Source organism: Mycetomoellerius zeteki, unplaced genomic scaffold (assembly GCF_001594055.1).
Source record: "Mycetomoellerius zeteki isolate Tzet28-1 unplaced genomic scaffold, Tzet1.0 scaffold12, whole genome shotgun sequence".
Lineage (NCBI taxonomy): Eukaryota > Metazoa > Arthropoda > Insecta > Hymenoptera > Formicidae > Mycetomoellerius > Mycetomoellerius zeteki.
In genome coordinates, this window is record NW_017256126.1 from 475,356 (window position 1) to 494,830 (window position 19,475).

General features: G+C 29.8%; 1 protein-coding gene across 1 annotated transcript in view; it reads left to right on the plus strand.

Moving 5' to 3' along the window:
* Window positions 1-7,752: 7,752 nt before the first annotated feature.
* Window positions 7,753-19,475, plus strand: part of LOC108731081 (hemicentin-1) — a 121,485-nt gene continuing 109,762 nt past the window's right edge. Inside the window, exon 1 of the mRNA XM_018461168.1 lies at window positions 7,753-7,993. Coding sequence (XP_018316670.1) covers window positions 7,855-7,993 — 139 coding nt within the window. The 5' untranslated portion in view covers window positions 7,753-7,854. The remainder of the gene's footprint in view (window positions 7,994-19,475) is intronic.

The following is a 19,475-nucleotide window of genomic DNA, read 5'->3' on the forward strand; positions in this document are numbered from 1 at the left end:
TTTCGTGTTTCAACCTCAATCAATTTACATGTTTCATATCCGATTACTGAATATCTCAAGGAGTATAGTCATTTTAGGAAATACAGTCGGAGTAACATACGCTTCGACAATCCGTGTTAATCTAGGCAACGTGTTATCGCTTATATCACTTAATCCTTTATACTTCCTCCGTATTTCCCCTTACGATATTAACACGATTTGCTATATCACATTTCGGCGCCGCGGTGCCTACAATGCGGGCTCCCCGCACACGTAGATTATCGAGTTCCCCGCACACCCGGCGTATCTTCGTGTGAGCTCCAAATTCATGAGGGGCAAGTGCTTGCACCACTACAATATCATGCAGCGTAACGAGGAAGGCAATTGGTCCTCCATCCTCACAGATTTCACTCGCTCGCACTTACACACGTTCGCCTCGACAGACGACAATTCACGACGATGATCGTCGTGAACTACTCACACCGACGGAACGTCTCGAGTGGATCGTCTCTGTGGGACGTACCATGCGCGGTTAGTGTGGCTGTGGCTCACGCACCCACAGTGCGTGCGACTGTTTTGTCACGCGTGTGGTCGACACGCGTGTGTGCACGTTATGCGTCGTCGTCGTCGTATTTGTCGGCTTACCTAAGTTTATTGTTAGAGGGACCGCGTAGCACACTGTAGACGGAGCTTGACGATTTAGTGCGTCTCGCAAGCTGGTCCGGGTATCACGTGTGCCGACTCTGATCCATCTCGATCATCTCGTGATGTCGCGGAAAGAGATCTCGATAATAATGCGTGAAAACACGTGCAAGTGCAAATTAAGGTGAACTACAAAATGCCTAACTAAAATTAACTTTTATTATTGTTATACTAATAAATCTTTGATGAAGTCGCGAATGTGGATATACGTGAAAGTGATGTTATCTACGATCTATTTGATAAATGAAGCGATCTAAAATTATAAAACAATAAAACGATGCTATTACAAAATAATTGCAAGAATCTAATTGCGTAATTAAGTGTAAAAAAATACATAACTTTTTAATTTTATCATCTGTATATAATAAATTATTTGTTTGATGATATTATTAAATAAACATTCTAACGATAGCATAATTAACTGATAAAAATAAAACAATAAGAATAGGATATGATAATGGCTATATTTCTATGACAGTAATTAAATCTGAAATAACAAGATTACACAACCCATTTTAAATACATAGAGGAGAGTATGGAGCCGGACCAGAATACCAGAAGCAAATAAAAGTTGTCTTAGTATGCATAGCTCCGATGTTTACACAGATACCACAATCTGTCCCCATTTTCCGTATATCTCTTACAAACCTGGAAATCAAGCGGAACGCAATGGCGAGATTCCGCGGGCATCGCATCATCGGAGAACCGTTCGTTCCATTGGATGAGGGTAGCGTGGCGGGATGAGGAAATGAAAAACGAGAAATTAGGATTTCGAGGACAGCGAAGTGCTTGGAACACGAAAAACCAATTGCACGAGAAACTCAAGAGGAGATGGTAGATAGCCGAAAGCGCGATAGCTCAATGAGAGTCCGAGGATGGTGAAGATAGACACATTGTTTACACCTAAAATAGTATTTTTATAAAATTGTCAGACAAATTGTTATAAATGCGAAGCGTGATGATTAAGATCGCATACTTTAAGCATTTAATCAAGAGAAAAAGAGAGAGAGAGAGAGAGAAGCAGGTTAAAAAAATAACAATAAATAATTTTGTTAATACAACAGATTAAATAGTTTATGTTTTAAAACTAAAAACTAACAAAAAGCAACTAAAATTCAAACATGTATCAAACTGACATGCTAATGGTTTTTTATTTTATGTTTCGAATTCTCTTTCACGCACTTGTTTATCTTGTTTATCTTTGATTTTTACAGCAAACGGATATATATATAACACGTTATTTTATAATTTATTTTATTCTTAATTTTACATGTGAACGAAAATGTCAATATATGTGGACAAAAACGTTAAATTTTCAAAAGCATGTCACGATTTCAATAAAAATTCAAAACACCCATGAAAGAAAGCGTGCAAATGCGAAACCTGGCTCAATGGACATTTCGATGGTGCAAAATGAAATAGGTAAACCAATATTGTCGACAATATCGACTTTCAAACCACAAAATCGTGTCGTTCTCTGCCATCGTAAAAGTCAAAACGAACGGATGTCGAAAGTTTCATCCTTTCGAAGAAAAGATTCGTTCGGATCGCTGATGCTAAAATTATTCTATAACCGTTTGCGAATCGCCGAGCCTTTTTTCATCACCGCATTTGCCAGTACGAGCGGCCCACGACATTTTCCTCTCTGTCATGATTACGACTCACGCCTCTTTTTTATTTTCTCTTTCTCAATTCCAAAATCCTAATTAACTTTGGTAATTACGTATGCGGGATGGAAGGCTTTACACACTTCGTTACGCTGGTGATGAGCAATAGGAAAGGGGAGAAACCCTGTTGATATCGCTGGTATTCTTAGGAATTCGATATAAATAACGCATGTGTCACCAAGTCTCATAATTTTAACGTTATTTTTAACGTCGTCGTGAAAGCTATGTAGTCTTAAACTTAAAACTCAATAAAAGATTTATTTAAAAAAAAAAATAAACTAGTTGGAATGAAATTGATGTAATATAAATTATATTTTGACAAACAAAAGGCTTATGTTGTGATGTGCAATATAAAATTCCATAAAATTTAGAATATATAAATTAAAAGAAGAGAGTGAAAGATATTACTAATTTTTTACTTTTCAATCATTTACTTTCAAAATCATTTCTCTCCACAGAATACAATTATTTTATATCTTTGATTTATTTTTGCAAAATTTATTATTTTGTTTACTACTATCATATTTATATATATATATATATATATATATTATGATCTACGCATCATATCCAACATTTTTTAATTTTCTTCTAACTAAAAATTCATTCTCTTAATCCTTGAGAAAATTCCATTTTGTTTACCCACGCGTGGCTTTTTCACGAAAATTATTTTTCGACTTTATTTCTTTCCCTCCTTTTCATTCGCACAGGTCTTCTCTCGACGATGTCATATAAGTGTTTGAATTTTAATTCGTTCTGTCCAGAAAATTTCGTTATTCCCAGCATGCTCGTACGTTGCATGTCGTACATTCACGGCATGTTATCGTGTGCGCGCACGTGTGTACGTCGTACACAAACGCATTTTACGTGTTCCCAGTTTTATATCTCACCCAGTGCACCTGTGCAACACATTCAGTTATCTCTAGCTCGCATCTCGCTTCTTCTCTCGTTCCCCATCAAGCTCCGTAGCTTAACAAGGGCATTAATTAATAATACCTCCCAGGGATAATTTGCGTCTGCCGTCTTGCATCAGCATTGTTATTGTCCGCAGAGTCAACGTCTAACCCTTTGTGTTTGCGACGCGATGCATCTTAAAACTAACCCGACGCTATTCATGCACAACATACACGTATATTACCTAAGAACTCAAGACGGCTTTCAGTGGATTGTAGGTGTTAACGAAAAGTAATGAAATTAAAATAAATGTTACTTACTGAAAAATTAATTTTTTAATTTAATCCCTGTTATAAGGAATTTGAAGAATGTCTGAATTTTTGACATTATTTTTTGAACAATAATTGTAAAGTAGAAAATATCTCAATAAAAAATATTTTGATATTCCTACAGAATCACAGATTTTGCAAATGGTATTTACGAATTTTATTTTAGTGCGAGATAACCGGTACAAGAGCAGATTCAATCGTACATGTTTATAACTAAAAATATTTTTACGGATAACTCGATGATTTGTATTGTTGTGCAGTCATTTTACTAATTTGAGATGTGAACTTTTATTTCAAGTTATACAGATATGTAAAATTCGCAATGGTTTATGAATTTCATTTTTTAGGCGCTGTTTTGGAAACACGATTTTAGTACAATGTAAACATATATATTGCATATAACAATATTTGTAGATAGAAATAAGATATGATACATAGTATATATATATATATATATATAGCTGCAGAATATAAAAAACTTTTTATATATTTATAAATTAATTTTTAGAGCTATTCTTAATTAATAATAAATTAATTAAATCATTTAACAATATCGGATATTTTGTAAATTTATTCGTAATTGGTTGTTACAATAATAAATTTTTTGTGTTCTTTAATTACTTTCTTATCAAAATTTATTTTCATAATTTTCGTTTTTATTATTTTATAAATAATTGATTCATATTATAAATAAACTTTATTTGAATAGTGCAATCGAAAATCAATATAATGTGTTTATTTTGACGTTCCTATACAATAATATTGTTCTATCATCCATTTCTCATACCATATTGGGTTCGTCATTTTATGCGCATTTTATGGTTCAACATGTCCCTCGTAAAATTACGTGATATTTTCAAATCATCTCTCTCTTTTTATAACTGCATCTCTCTGAATTTTCCATTAAAATGGTTAAAATGGAACATAACACGTTCAGATGTTACAACTCGAGACTAAAATTTGAAATAATGTTTTACGAAACTGCTTATTATTTTCCATTAATATTGGGATTCCCATACAGCATACTAATGTTGAATCAACATCTCAGAAACGTTGAATTACAACATTGCAAATGTTACATCAACATCACGAAATATAGATTCAACGTTGAGAATGTATTCAACATTTCAATATTCAATATTGCAATGTCTCATTGTCAGTAACATTCTTTTATTTTATGCTGTATGGGACTCTTTCATTCTTGAATCTTTTTCTATGCGTATGGAATACGTTGTCTAGAAGTCATTTTTGAAAGCAAATTCGATAAAAATTTAAAATAAAAATTTCATTTTGCAAATTTCTTATCTAATATCCATTTGTTCTGAAGATGCGAGAATAGTCACGATAGTACGCGAAATGAATTCCATCCATATTACGGCATTTCAATTTTAACACATTTAATTTAATTTTCCTCACAAAGGCAGCATTTCCTTCCTCTGTGATAAGATATTAATTCCTTGAAATCTCCGATACGTGAAGATGCCTCAAAGACGAGGATGACCATAATAATGACAACAACGTGCCGGTACAAAGCCCACCAACGAATTAATTAATAGCGGAATGTCGTCATTATCTGACTATGATTTAATTTGTGATCAGTTTAATCTCGTATCGCGTGTAACTTCGTTGCTTTTTGTGCCAAAAACCAATGTCTTTAATCAGAAATATGTTCATTACCGGAAAATCGAGACTTTTAGATGGAAATTAACGAGGTTGTTTTGAAAGATAGAGGTGGAAACACGCTGCTTCCACGATCCATCTGCCCCCAATTAACCTACATGCTGATAAAATTCAGCGGCGTCGTTACTGAATACCGAAATAGCTAAACATTTTAATTAAAACTGAACAAAATTTTAATGCTTATGTGAATTCATTACCGTTCACGTATCACGTTGGAATTATTATGATCGTTATGGGATTGCTCGATTTTACTTAACGCTTGACATTATCGATTATAAAAAGATTGAGTGTATTACTTTTCATAAAATCGATATTGTTCAATGAATAAACGAATATTTAAGCGTATACTGTTTGTTTATTACATTATTTTCTATTTAAGTGTTTCGTTTCCCACTGAACGATGAGTTTTGAACATAATATTATTTTCATTACACTGATATATAAATTAATTATTTACATAAAAAATTATTATGGATCAAAGGAAAAGAGGGAGAAACAAAAAGAAGATGGATGGAAGAGAAAGGAGAGAAGAAATTATGGGATTATAAAAATTAAGTAATATTACTCATCTCGGCTAATATACAAAGCCATGTTATAAATATTGTGTAATAAAAAAATTTATTATCTTTATTAGAAATAAAAGCCGTCAGCATTGAGCTGATTTATTCATTTAATCTAAGTTAAACTTAGTCAATTCTTCTTACAAATTGAAAATGTCCTCCTATGGTAAAGAATATAAATCGCGTGAAGACACTTCTTAATAAAACAAAAATTGCTCTTCCTTTCTCTCATCTCTTCGATTAATTTTCATCATTCATTAATTTAGTCATTTAAAAGAGCATTTATTATGAGTTGAAACGCGAATGGAATTTGTAGTTTTTAAAAATTTCTGATTTTATTCAGATACACCTAATTTTCTTGAAGAATAAGTTTAATGCTTCTTTAGAAATTCCATAGATCCTTTGTCTTCGTTATCTACATAATTATAAACAGAATAATTGCAAAATTACTTCGCTAAGCGCTATAAATTACTGCTATCCATTCGTAATGATGGCACAGTGCAGAAATTAAGATGATCGTTTCTCCGCCATTTAACTCCGTGCTGATCCATTTTATTGCGCGGAACGCGAATAATCGCGAAAATTAACTGCCAAAATTTATGACAAACGTAATGCATTCGCATGAACGCGCATATAATACATCGTATCCGAATCTTAGTATCAAATGCCAGGGGCATGCTGAAATCGCATAAACGGATGCCATTTATCATGCTGCCAGGTCTTACCGCGCTGGCTGAGTGACAGCGCGTTAAATTTAGCATTAATGATGCGGTTCCAGGTACTATAGCGAGACGGAAGTTCGTTAATTAGTTATCGCGGCGAAAAGTGTACGGCAACTTGTGCCACATTCCACGCATCTCGTCTCTCCATCGCGCCACACCGACAAATTTCGATCTTTCGCGAAGAGATAATCTCGGAGATAACGGTTGCGTTTTCGAGTTCTACTTTAATTCACATTATATTTCGAATGCGCGCTACGCAAAGTTTTTTCATATATTATCCATTAATTTCAGTTTGTTAAGTTGTTATAATGCAGAAGTTAATATTTATTCAGAAGGCTGATCTTTCATGTTGTTAATAAAAATATCTCTAATTACAAATTTTAAACTGGTTGATCTTAACTGCGAATGAAATTAAAGATAGGTACGTGCAATTGTCTAAGTTGTTATGCTAGAAAAGATAATATATCTGAAAACTTTATAATATATTTATATTTATATTTATGTTGAAAATGCAAGATTTTGTTAGCAGAAAATTAAAACGTTTATTTTAAAGTGCATCCCTAGGTAAATTTATCCGTAAGTCCCCAAAATTTCAATAACATTAATAAAAAGACTCAATTATTTATTTGATTATACACTTTTATACTAATTTAAAAGTACTAATTTAAAAGACAATTTTTAATTACAATTTAAAAGACTTACGTGAGTTAAATGAAAGAAAGGTACTAATGAGATAATTGCTTAAAAATACGTAAACAAAATGACTTCCATATTGCAAAATAAATACAGCGTTGAACAGAGCAAATGTTTGATATGACCAATTAGAATTATTTCTATAATTACTTTTAATTACTTATTCTAATCGCGTCTTCAATATCACAATACAGAATGTTGCCACAAGGAAGAAATAACTTTCGTATGCAAACTAGTATTTGGTGGTACAACTTCAATCGCCAAAATTTCATTGGATTCGTTTAGGCATGAAATCTCCCCGTATAACAGGAAATAAAAAAATGCTACGATAAAACAACCTCTTATTGTGAAAAAGAGAGCCGTTTCAACGTATGTCGTCCGCAAGTCGGCCTCGCGCACAATGCAACTCGCCGCGCCCGATGCAATCGCATTCTATTAATGAATGTAGTTCGCATCCGTGGCACGCGCGTTAAGATCGTTACGAAATCTCGCGTCACGTGTGCGAGAACCGAAAGTGGAAGGAAGGAAGGAAGGAAGGAAGCACGTGAGGCATTATTAAACTTCTCGCGCTCTAATCCGGGTGTAACGCGCGTGGTTTACGTGGTCGGAACGAAAACTATGCGGTACGATGAGGGGGCCAAGAAGAATCGGTGGTGGCCTACCGAGCGGGAAAAAGCTGGATTGCTGCCAGAAGGTGCGTCAAGCTCGAGGAGTATTGTTGGTGTACTTGAGCATCTGTGCATTGCTGCCCGGCGCTATTTTCACCGGTGAGTATCGATGATTTTCTTTTTTTTTCGTATAATCAAGGTTATCTGTTCGATCTTTATGATATAGATATGTATAATGGAAGTTCCTGTCTTCGTCCAAGAAATCACAGATATGGATTATTTAAGAAAGAAAGGTACAGCTCAATTTTGACTTACTTTTAGAATTGATTCCCATCACACAGACATGAATTAAACAGAAAATTCCGCACATGACTAATATTAATATTAACGTTGCACATGAAACAGGATACTTGAATACTATGTATCATCGACGAATAGACAGCATTTCCAATCATTTCTATTTTTATAACCGTCAAAGTATATTATTCGTTTAAAATTTGTTTTTATATTTATATTTATTACATTGATAATGATCAGATCGGTGTCGAAACATGTTTGTATTTTTCGTTGAATATTAAAGTTTAAATTTGTGGTTCGTAACCCTTCGATTTTATTATTATTGATTTGAAATTATTGGGCCATTTTCTTACTTTTATATTTATAATTTAAGAAAGACCTAATACATTGTATAAAAATTAATATTGTTCCCTTACTTCAAGAGTAACGCAACTAAGAAATTGAATTTTTTAGAAAAATTATTGTTTAATTAAACAATATCGGCAAAAAGAATATTTGTAGAAACAAATCAAATGTCATTTTTATTTTACAACCTTAAAAACCATCCTTTTTGAATTGTCACAATTTTGATATCTTTAATATCAAAAGTGATATTATTCGAAATATAATCAACAGATTATATTTATTTTGATCAGCTAAAATAATTAAATTCAAAATAAAACAATTTCTTCTTCAAATTTTGATCATCGAAACTGTCTTAAATTTAAATGTTCTCTGTAGAAGATTTTCTTTTTTATTTACAAAAATGACAATTCAAAATGTGTCACTTTTGTAGAAGATATGATCTTTTTGGAAACCTTAAAAATGACCAAGCGTTATTTGGAGAACGGACTGAGAAGTTAAATTAGTTTACTTTCAATGATTCATAGAGTAATGTTTACTTAATTCATTTATAATCAATAATATAATTATAACTGAAGATTACATTTTTTCAGTTATTACTTCTAAAGCAAGAGAACGATATGCAAATCATAAATTATAATAAATTGTAATTACAAATATGTAGTTGTATGTCGCTTACAAAAATATCTTTGTTCGACCTACATTTAGAGAGATATTAGGATTAATTTTTAATACACAATATATCACATATGCAGATTTCTCTAACGAATGATAACTTATTTTTTATATTTTTTGGTAACTCTTATTTTTTATATCATTCGATTACAGATAAATTTTATTTTTTATAACGTTTCTATGAAAATAAAATTACAATATGTAATACATATTCATCATTAAAATTAATAAATAACGTGAATTTTATTTATTTCAAGATATAAATTACTAACTAAATCTTTGATAAAAAATTCAGCAAATGTTATGTAAATTTCGTTTCACTTATCGCAAAAAAATCTATCGCTTCTCGTTAGAGGGTAACTCACAAATCGCGCTATCACGTACCGTCGTCAACAACGCCAGGCGTAACGACAATATGATTTCTGCGCGCGGATGCAGAGCGCGGGAGTGAAACTTTTCTGCAGTCGTTCTTTAATATAAGGTCTCGCGGTCTCACCTGAGAAATGAAGAGCATAAATCATGGCGCTCATCAAGCCTCGCGTGGTCTCAATTTTGCAAAACTTTCCCCACAAATCTTTGCCGCCCGCCTAGGGCGCTGTCGTCTCCATCTTTTAAAGATTAGTTTAATGTCGTTCGCGATGTCTACCGTACTTCAACTTTATAATGAGAAAGTCACTGTGACGGAACGAAATAAGCAATAACACTGTGTTATATGAAGAAGCATCCTGTAGAACTTTAGGTTTATAAAAATCACATACATCATTCTCTACTTAACAACAATTTGTTACTTTACAATAATATGTGACATAATAATATGTAATGTTGATAATATTTCGTCTAGTGAGTATATTTATAAGTATAAATAGATCATTTGTTTGCAATTATAATACATTATCCCGTAATTAAATAATTCAAATTTAAAGTATAAAAAATAGTACCCCATGTAACATTATAAAAACCGTAAGTACAATTGCACCAATAATTTCATTTTTATTTAATTAAAATTAGTTTTGTATTAACATTGTAACTTCCGCGTTGAAATTATTGGTGCAATTGTACTTACGGTTTTTATAATGTTACATGGGGTACTATTTTTTATACTTTAAATTTGAATTATTTAATTACGGGATAATGTATTATAATTGCAAACAATTTAGTTACAAAAAAGTTGATATACGTGTATATATGAGGTTAACTACCGCAAACATACATTTAGAGCTCCCGACAATTCGAGCGTTGATCTTATTTAAAAATAGGCATCACAGAAACCGAAGCAAGCTATATATAGAAATCTCTTCGGTCACAATGATATTATAATAAAGGTAAATGTATCATGAAATAATATAATTTCTTAACTCTTACACGTTATATAATTTTTTTTAAATTTATGTTTCAATTATATAAAAATGATGTTAAGCCATATAAAAATGATGTTAATACTGATTTTTAATTATTTATATAGATGTTTCAATTATAAAATTAAGTTTTAGTTATATTACCGAAATTGAGAAGAATTATCAAAAATAACTTTTTACGTAAAATATGTAATGCGATTAAATACTTTCGCTCTTTCGTTTATGATAAAACATTTAACAGTCAATTTAATTTTTGTACTTTCCCTCGTGATCGTTTTAAAGTTTGTTATAAAATATAAATTATGAAAGAGCACAAACTCCACTCTGTTGTTTTGATGTCAGAAAGGCATGACTAGAAATATAAATTGAGAGAAACGACCCTTGTAAAATGTGAAGGCAGTACTAAAGGACGTCCTCAGACGTACTCGAACGCGAGGTGCAGCTCTATGCGTCGAGATATGCAACTCGTAACGTTTCACAGACAAAATAGGAACTAATTAAGCACACGAGAGTTTAAACGAGGCGCGGCACTGGCCGTAGTGCAAATTGCAAGTCGTATTAACAATTATCTCGTAATTGTCTACAGCATGCTCAGGATTTGTAAAGCTAGAATTAAATTCGCAAGTAACGCTTGCTGGCACTTCGTGTCTCGACTCCATGTGTTCCTTTCTAGATATACCTCTCGTTCTATTTTCCCTCAAATCTCTGCCATTGTATTTCCTCGCTTCGTCAAGGATTTGACATTTCATTTGAATGAAAGGAGGAAAATAAATTTCGCTTACTTGCTTTTAAAAGTAAAATGTGATAGTCGTAGACCAGCATTTATAATAGCACTTCTGCTGAAAAATTCTTTGAATTCCAAATCAAGAGACGCGGTAGCGTCTCGTGCCAAACATATTTTTTGTGAAGTTTTATTTTCCATATAATATATCTAATAATTTTTAAATACATTAATTTCAATTTAAATTGTGAAAAAATTAAATAATTCACATATAATAAGTTAAGCTGTAACATAAAAATATATATCAATTAGATATATGTATAGAAGCAAATTCTTTTATTAATTAAATAGAATTCAAGTAGCAATATTTTTACTCCAAAACATTTCGTCGTATAAATAGAATTAATCGAATTTTAAACTGGATCTAGTTAGTCTAACTAACTATAAGTAACAAAATTATAGTATTTTATAATCTAATGTTTTGGTACTTCTAATGAGTAATAATGAGTAATGATCTGCTTTAATGAATAGACGTTATTAATTATAAGAGTTAATTAATTACACAAACTGACAGTCACTAATTTTTTATATGAAATGATTAATCGCATTTCAAAGAATAATGCAACAATATGCAGAGTGATTCTTACTGCTTCTTATATCGAGTCTCGAAATATAAATGAAAACATGCTATTTAACATTTGCTGGCACGTAGCCTTGATGTTTGTTTTTGCGCATTACAACAGTTGCAACACTATTCTTTACATGATGACTCCGCGTTATCATTCGTATTTCGATAATCTAACTAAAAGGAAGCATCGAGAATAGTTCAGTGTGTCATCAAGTTATTAATCCTCGAAACGTGATTGCAAAAGTGACAGAATTTGATCACTTCTTGTACGTATTAATAATAAGCAACGTGTATCAATCCGCGCGATTAATAAATTCTTACAATTTGTAACTAGAAACAATTCATTAAATGTTGCGACACGATCGACAATTTATATTAGATTTGTTCTTTATAATTGAACACTTGTTATAAAATGAAATAGATATATATATTTGAAATCTGACGAAAGTGAGAAAGAAAATTTTAGTGCATCAAGTGCAGTGACAAAGAACACAGGGCTTATTGTATAACATATGTCTTTACTTATTCTAAAGTAGGAATATAAACTAATACTTTGTTTTGATAGAACACTTTTTCTTATATAAAGAGAAGAAAGTATGATTAAAAAGTATACATTATTAAAAGTTTATATTATTAAGAAGTATGTATTATTAAGATATATGATATTAATATCGTGTCTTATACCATTTCATGATATTGCAAATAGGATCATGTTTTAATACCATTTCATGATATTGCAAATAGGATCATGTTTTGCAAAGTAATGTCTGATCTCATGTGGTAATGAGTATGCACGACGATAATTAATTAATCATTTTTACGAGTTAGTAAGTAAGGTACCTGAGCCGAATAAGGCCCACCTAATTTATTTTATTTTTTTTTAATTTTATTTATGAGGATATTGAAATAAACTAAGTGAGAATTAAATCTTCATTTCATTCACTCCTAAAAATAAAATATATTATTTATATAGAATATATTATATTCATTTATATAATATGTATAAATGAACGCGAAAAAAAAAATTTTATTAAACTCTGACATTGGGCCTTATTACATGCATATGAATATAATAAGACTTTAGTAAGGTCAGAAATCTATTTCAAGGAGTTTAAAATGCTAATTTTGACAGATTGTAAAATTATATTTTGATATTTTTAATGATGTTCTTGCAATAGTAAGAGACTTTTCACCACTTTTTCATTATACCTTTTGCAACGATTTGTACATGATTGTTGCGATATTTACGGTTTTTTTTAATTATAGAACGCAGAGAATGTTCGTTGACGAGCACATGTGTAATATTACATAGCGATAAGCATTATATGAAGCTCCTTATATTTAAAGGCAGGTAATTGTTTATCAATTTCATAAAGTTTTGGCGTTTGCAGTAGAGTTCTTAATTTGATAAGATTTTTATTTTTTACTTAGATTTGGTATGCATATTTAGTATCAAGACGTTTTCATTTTCGACTTTGTTATTTAGTTGGATCTGTTGCAGCAGATGTATGAAATTTCTCTGAAGCTTATCTATAATGCGTTTCATGGAGAAAAAAGAACTTAATAACCCCACCATATAAAATTTATATGAATTTTTATGGTAATGATACAAAAAAAAAGAAGATTAAGAAGTCTATAGAATAATATTATTAAATACTATTGTAATTACTACAAGTTATTTTATTATATTATTATTTGCCATAATTAATATATTTTTAATTATAATAGCACGTTAAATTAATGTTGATTTATTTTATTAATTATTATTAACTGTAAATAAGTTTTTTATTTAATATTATCGACTTTTTATTTCCACAGCAACAAAAACGAAAAATATTATTTAATATTTTTATTAAATATTTATTAATTGTTTTTTATTCATTAATATTTGTGAATTGTGTTACTCGAAGTCAAGTAAAAAATGTAAATGATAGTGCGATAGAAAATACAAAAACCAATCCAAATATTAATATTTCTCGTAATCTTCATAAAATAGTTATACTAAGAAAGATTAGATTTTTCGAAAACGTTTAATGCTAATAAACATATTGATAAAAAAAGAAAAAGCAAAATAAATAAAGTGTATTATATTATAAGTTGCTATATTATACAAGTACATACATCATAGATTAATTACAAATTAAATAAACGAAAAGTTTTCAAAATATCGTCTTTTTAATAAAAATGTGTCTTCTCTTAATAATTATGTTACGATCTACTTACATTATATCAATATTGAAATTACTACGAATATAATAAGCATGTTTTAATTATAATTTTGAATAATTAGTCGTAATCAATTTTAGCATACTTAAAGGTAAAAATCATTACTAAAAACTCGGTAATTAATTTTATATAATAATTAATTTTAAGTAAAATTAGTATTACATACAGATTAGAATTTTAAATATAATCCGGATATTAATGTTAGAATACTGATATCCGAATTCTTCAAATTTGATCCTGAATTTGACAATAAGTATAGACAATAACCATTTTAAATAACGATATTATTTATAAGTATCCAGATATATTTCATAATTCTTACATAAATTATGGTTGATACATTTACATATGTAAGTCTTTATATAGAAAATACAAATAAATTATTATATCGATATAAAAAAATTTAAATAGTTAGTCATATTAAACTAACTAATAAGTAATTTAATGAAGCAAGTAGTGTAATATATATATGTATACATAAATACATACATATATATATGTATATATACATATGTTCACAAGTAAGGTGATAATTTAATCGTAAAATTGCTATACGTTAAAGTTCAAAGCCAGTTAATTACTTGGTAATTACTTATTAAGCGTGTCTATTTATGTATATATCTCAATATGAAAGTCAAAACTACTGCTTTCTGATGTTTTATATATATATATATGCATTAATTTCAAAATTTTGTCATGGAATCGAAATTTTTATTGTAACCTCAAAATTTTCTTACGAGATCCAAATTTTTATTGGCTATTATAATGGAATATACGAGGTGTGATCAAAAAGTAAGGTGACTTTTCATTTTTATAAAAAAATATTCATTTATTCATCCAAAATTATGTTATCCCCTTCAAAATAATCCCCCTCTGATACAATGCACTTGTGCCAGCGCTTTTTCCAGTCGTCAAAACACTTCTGAAATGCACTTTTGGGTATTGCCTTGAGCTCCTCCAGCGATGCAGCCTTAATCTCCTCAATCGTCGCAAATCTTCGTCCTTTCATGGGCCTTTTCAATTTTGGGAAGAGGAAAAAGTCACAGGGGGCCAAGTCTGGTGAATACGGTGGCTGAGGCATGATGATAGTATTGTTTTTGGCCAAAAAACTACTCACTAGTAACGACGTGTGCGCAGGTGCATTTCGCTGACACACGTGTCATACCCAAAACATCCGTTAAAATTGATTGGCATGAGCCAAACGATATGTTAAGATCATCAACTATTTCTCTAATCGTGATTCGACGATTTTTCAACACAATTTCTTTCACTTCCTGAACATTTTCGTCGGTTTTTGACGTGCTGGGGCGTCCAGAGCGAGGTTCATCGTTAACATTTTCTCGGCCCTCTTGGAATAACTTATACCATTTATAAACATTTTTTTTGCTCAAAGTTGACTCACCGTACGCCACTGTCAACATTTCAAGAGTTTTTGAACACTTAATACCATTTTTTACACAAAAATTAATACAAACTCTCTGCTCCATTATTTTCAAAAGCAAAAAATCGCCGAGCACGCAAACACGAGTCTAACCTTTATGCCTCTCACATAAAAACAAAACATGCTATATAGTCAAAACTGTGAACATATGATCGTGACGAGTGTACCAACACAACAAAAAAAAATTTTTTTAATTAGAGTGTACAGAGCGCGCGAAATTCAAAAAGTCACCTTACTTTTTGATCACACCTCGTATATCTATAAGAACAAAAACAATAATTATAAAATTGAAAAGGTATCATTGTGTGTAATTAGAAGAACAATATCATATTGCTGATATGTATATCTGATTATTGAACCTTAGATATCGATTTATATATATGTATATATATATATGTGTATAATATAATTTAACTTGATTAAAAATAACATTAGGAGTATATATAATATACATAAGTAAAATATATGAATCTAACTTATAGATACTATCTATATTTTCAAATATCAAATATTCAATTTTGTTACGTTAATTATAGGTAATAGAATATAGTAGTTACTAAACAAAATAATATGTATAAATATTTGCAATATTTACCTCTCTCTTTTGATCTTTTTGATTTCAAAGAGTTTACCAAACGGTATCATCGTAGTAAGAAACTATAGTCGCATTTTCTTTAATAAAAAGTCGTTGCCTTATTGGGTCTATGTTGTTACCTTGAAAATTTAAGATAGATTTGTTTATATAATATCATTTATGTATTATATTGAATAACGGTAACATTAATAATATATGGATACATGAATTAAATATTTAACTTTAAATAATTTGTTTTTTAAAACTAAAATATACAAATTTATTATGTTAAATGTACTTAATAAAACGTTAATAACTCGAAAAGATAACACACATAAGTATGTGTAACATTTACTTCTGTTGACATTCTTTATTTCCTGTAATTTGCCAATATGTTCTGTTATAATTTTGTTATAATAGAGGAATTGATATCCGCTTCTTCAGGGAAGAAAAGGATATGGTTCCTAACAAGGGAACCATACAAAATGTTAAATTCTGATTTTACTGAAACTTTGACTGAAACTTTACATATTACAAATACTTAGTGTGGCTCTCCCTTGTAAAAACTATTGCATTAATCTGTTCTCGTTATTATTTGCAAATCTTGATATACATTTTTTTAAATATCGAAATCTAAACTTAACGATATTAATAATGACATTAAAAGAATATACTATATATAAATAACTTATCTGATTCAAATTCATATAACTATTATATTTAAATATTAAATGTTCAATCTTTTTATGTTAATTGTTCGTTATCTGAATACGTTAATAACTTGAAAAAAAAAAATAAAACACATTCGTATTTGTAGCATTTACCTCTATTGACTATTTTAATGTCCAGTTTGCCAATATGTACTATTACAATAAGAACTTGTACTCACATTTTCTTTAGCTACGGATTGTTGTATCATTCTATCCACATTATTATCTTTGGTATCTTTTTGAGATTTTGCGTGTTTACTTCTTCTATTAAAAATGCGACAATGAACCAAGTGAGACCTTAAAATATCTATTCCGTAATAAATATATCAATATCAGATTTGCAATGTTTGCATCTTGCTTTAGTTACTTTTTTTATGGATTTTGAAATGTTGCGATAGTGATTTCGTAATTATTTCTTTTCGTAGCGCAGCTAGTATTTTCTGACTATGACATATATTTAGATGATACTTTAAAAGAGATGCTTTTATACATGATTCAAAAAACACAAAATTTACATTTTTCTTTGTATAGGTCTATTTTGTCGAAATATCGCCAAGTTGTTGTCGGTTTCCCATTTTAAACGATTTCTTTCATTATATTTTATGTCAATTGTATAAATGTCCTTCCATTCTCATTATTGTTCTTCTAAAAATAGGAATTGTATAAGTTCGACTACACAATTTGCACTTTATATTAAAATGTTTCCATATCCAATTGCTTGATTCTTCTGGAGTTGCCATTATATCCTCACGGTATGTGTATGACTAAATACGTACGTATAGGTACATATTGATTAAGTTGAAGATGACATACAGAGAACCTACTTGGGTTGCGTTAGGAAATATCACCCGAGTGCCCTCGTATCATCTTATTCTTATTTAACATTGAGTGAACAACAAGAATAAAATGATACACGGAGGCACTCGGGTGATATTTCCGAACGCACCTTGGAAAGGTCAAAACGAAGTATGTTATCTTTTATTATGTAAATACATTTGAATTTTCCTAATAGTTAAGTCATATAACTTCGTTTCTACTTATTTGATTCCCGTATAGTCAAATATGTGATATGATTGAAGCGGTATACATTCAACAACTTAATCCTATATGCAAAAATGTGGGTTTGTAATGAAAAATTAAAAATTTTATGAAACCTTCTTCTCCCTTTTTCTATCTTTTTCTTTATGCAAAATTTTTGCAAAAACAACTTAAATTGTAAAGAGACTTAAAGATGTTTTATACATATTTTCAAAATGGTAACAAAATTATGAAAAAATTACAGATTATTTTAAATCACATTTAAAAATAATGTGACAAATTTGATAACGGTTTACTACCTAGATCATAAATTATTTTAATAAATAGTAGTATTTTTTTAACTATGCTCTATATATATACATATAATAAGAATGTATAAGTTTGTTCATGTGTATGTGACCCTAAGGGGAAGCAATAAATATACCATACCATACCATACCATAATAAGAATGTATGGAAATGTATTAGGTATAAAGCAAATGACAAAAATTTCAATTCATTAATATATAAAGTATTCAAGACTATTTATATATAGAATTACATTGTGATGAACTAGTTGCCCAATAAATAAATAAAATATTTATTTGTTCTATATCTTTGTAATTAGTGAATTGCAATGAAACTTTCCATAAATTACTTTAAATATTTAAAGGACTTATAAAAAGAATTTAAAATTTTTGTTATTATTATTTAAAAAATTTTAATTTTTAACAATAAAAATAATAACAAATATAATAAATAAACGACAAAAATGTGTTATTAAATAAAAATGTAATCTTATTCACACAACTTTCATATGTATATAATTTATTTGAAGTGTAGTATTTAGTGTAAGTATTAAACACATTTCCAAATTTAATTTTCTTTGCAGGAACTGTACGTGTGATAAATCCTGAACAGTTATTTTTATTTAATTTTTAACTATATAACGTGAGATCTCAATTTGTTGTGAAAAACTCTTACCAAGTGACACGATATTATTTTTGTATCCAAGATAACGACGCACAAGTAACTAAAATATTGAAGAATGTGACACCATCGTTTTTTTATAATGCACTTTATGACGATCACTATGGAAACATGTCTATACATATGCCAACACATACCGTTTTTAAATGTACGCGACCATATAAAATGGCATTAAAGGAAACAGTGATAATCCATGTCTTCACGTGGCATTTTATTCAATCTTCTTTAATACGCGTGATTTATAATTTTATTTTATTTATTTTATTTATTAAAGCTTGAGTAAACTAGTTCTCAAGTTATATAAAAGTATATAATATGCAAGATTCTTTAAAATGTTTATAACAATTTTACACTAAAGCAAACAGTTTTATGCTAAAGTGAGGCTGCTAGGAACATGTAGCATCAAGTTCTGCTTTTAAGAGAGAAATTGTATTCTTTCTGCGTCTTTTTTCTTTTCTAAATTATTAATATAATACAAATTTTAATTGAAGTTAAACGGAATATTTTATAATTGTTTAAATTCTGAGATGTGAGGCATTGTGCTGAAACAAGGAAGATGGTCTTGGTCAAGTACTTTCTGGCAAAGTTTACTTACCTCCAGGGGAACACGAGCGGCGCATTAATTGGTTTCTTGAACCGAGTGCCACATTTGAAGTTCCCTGCAA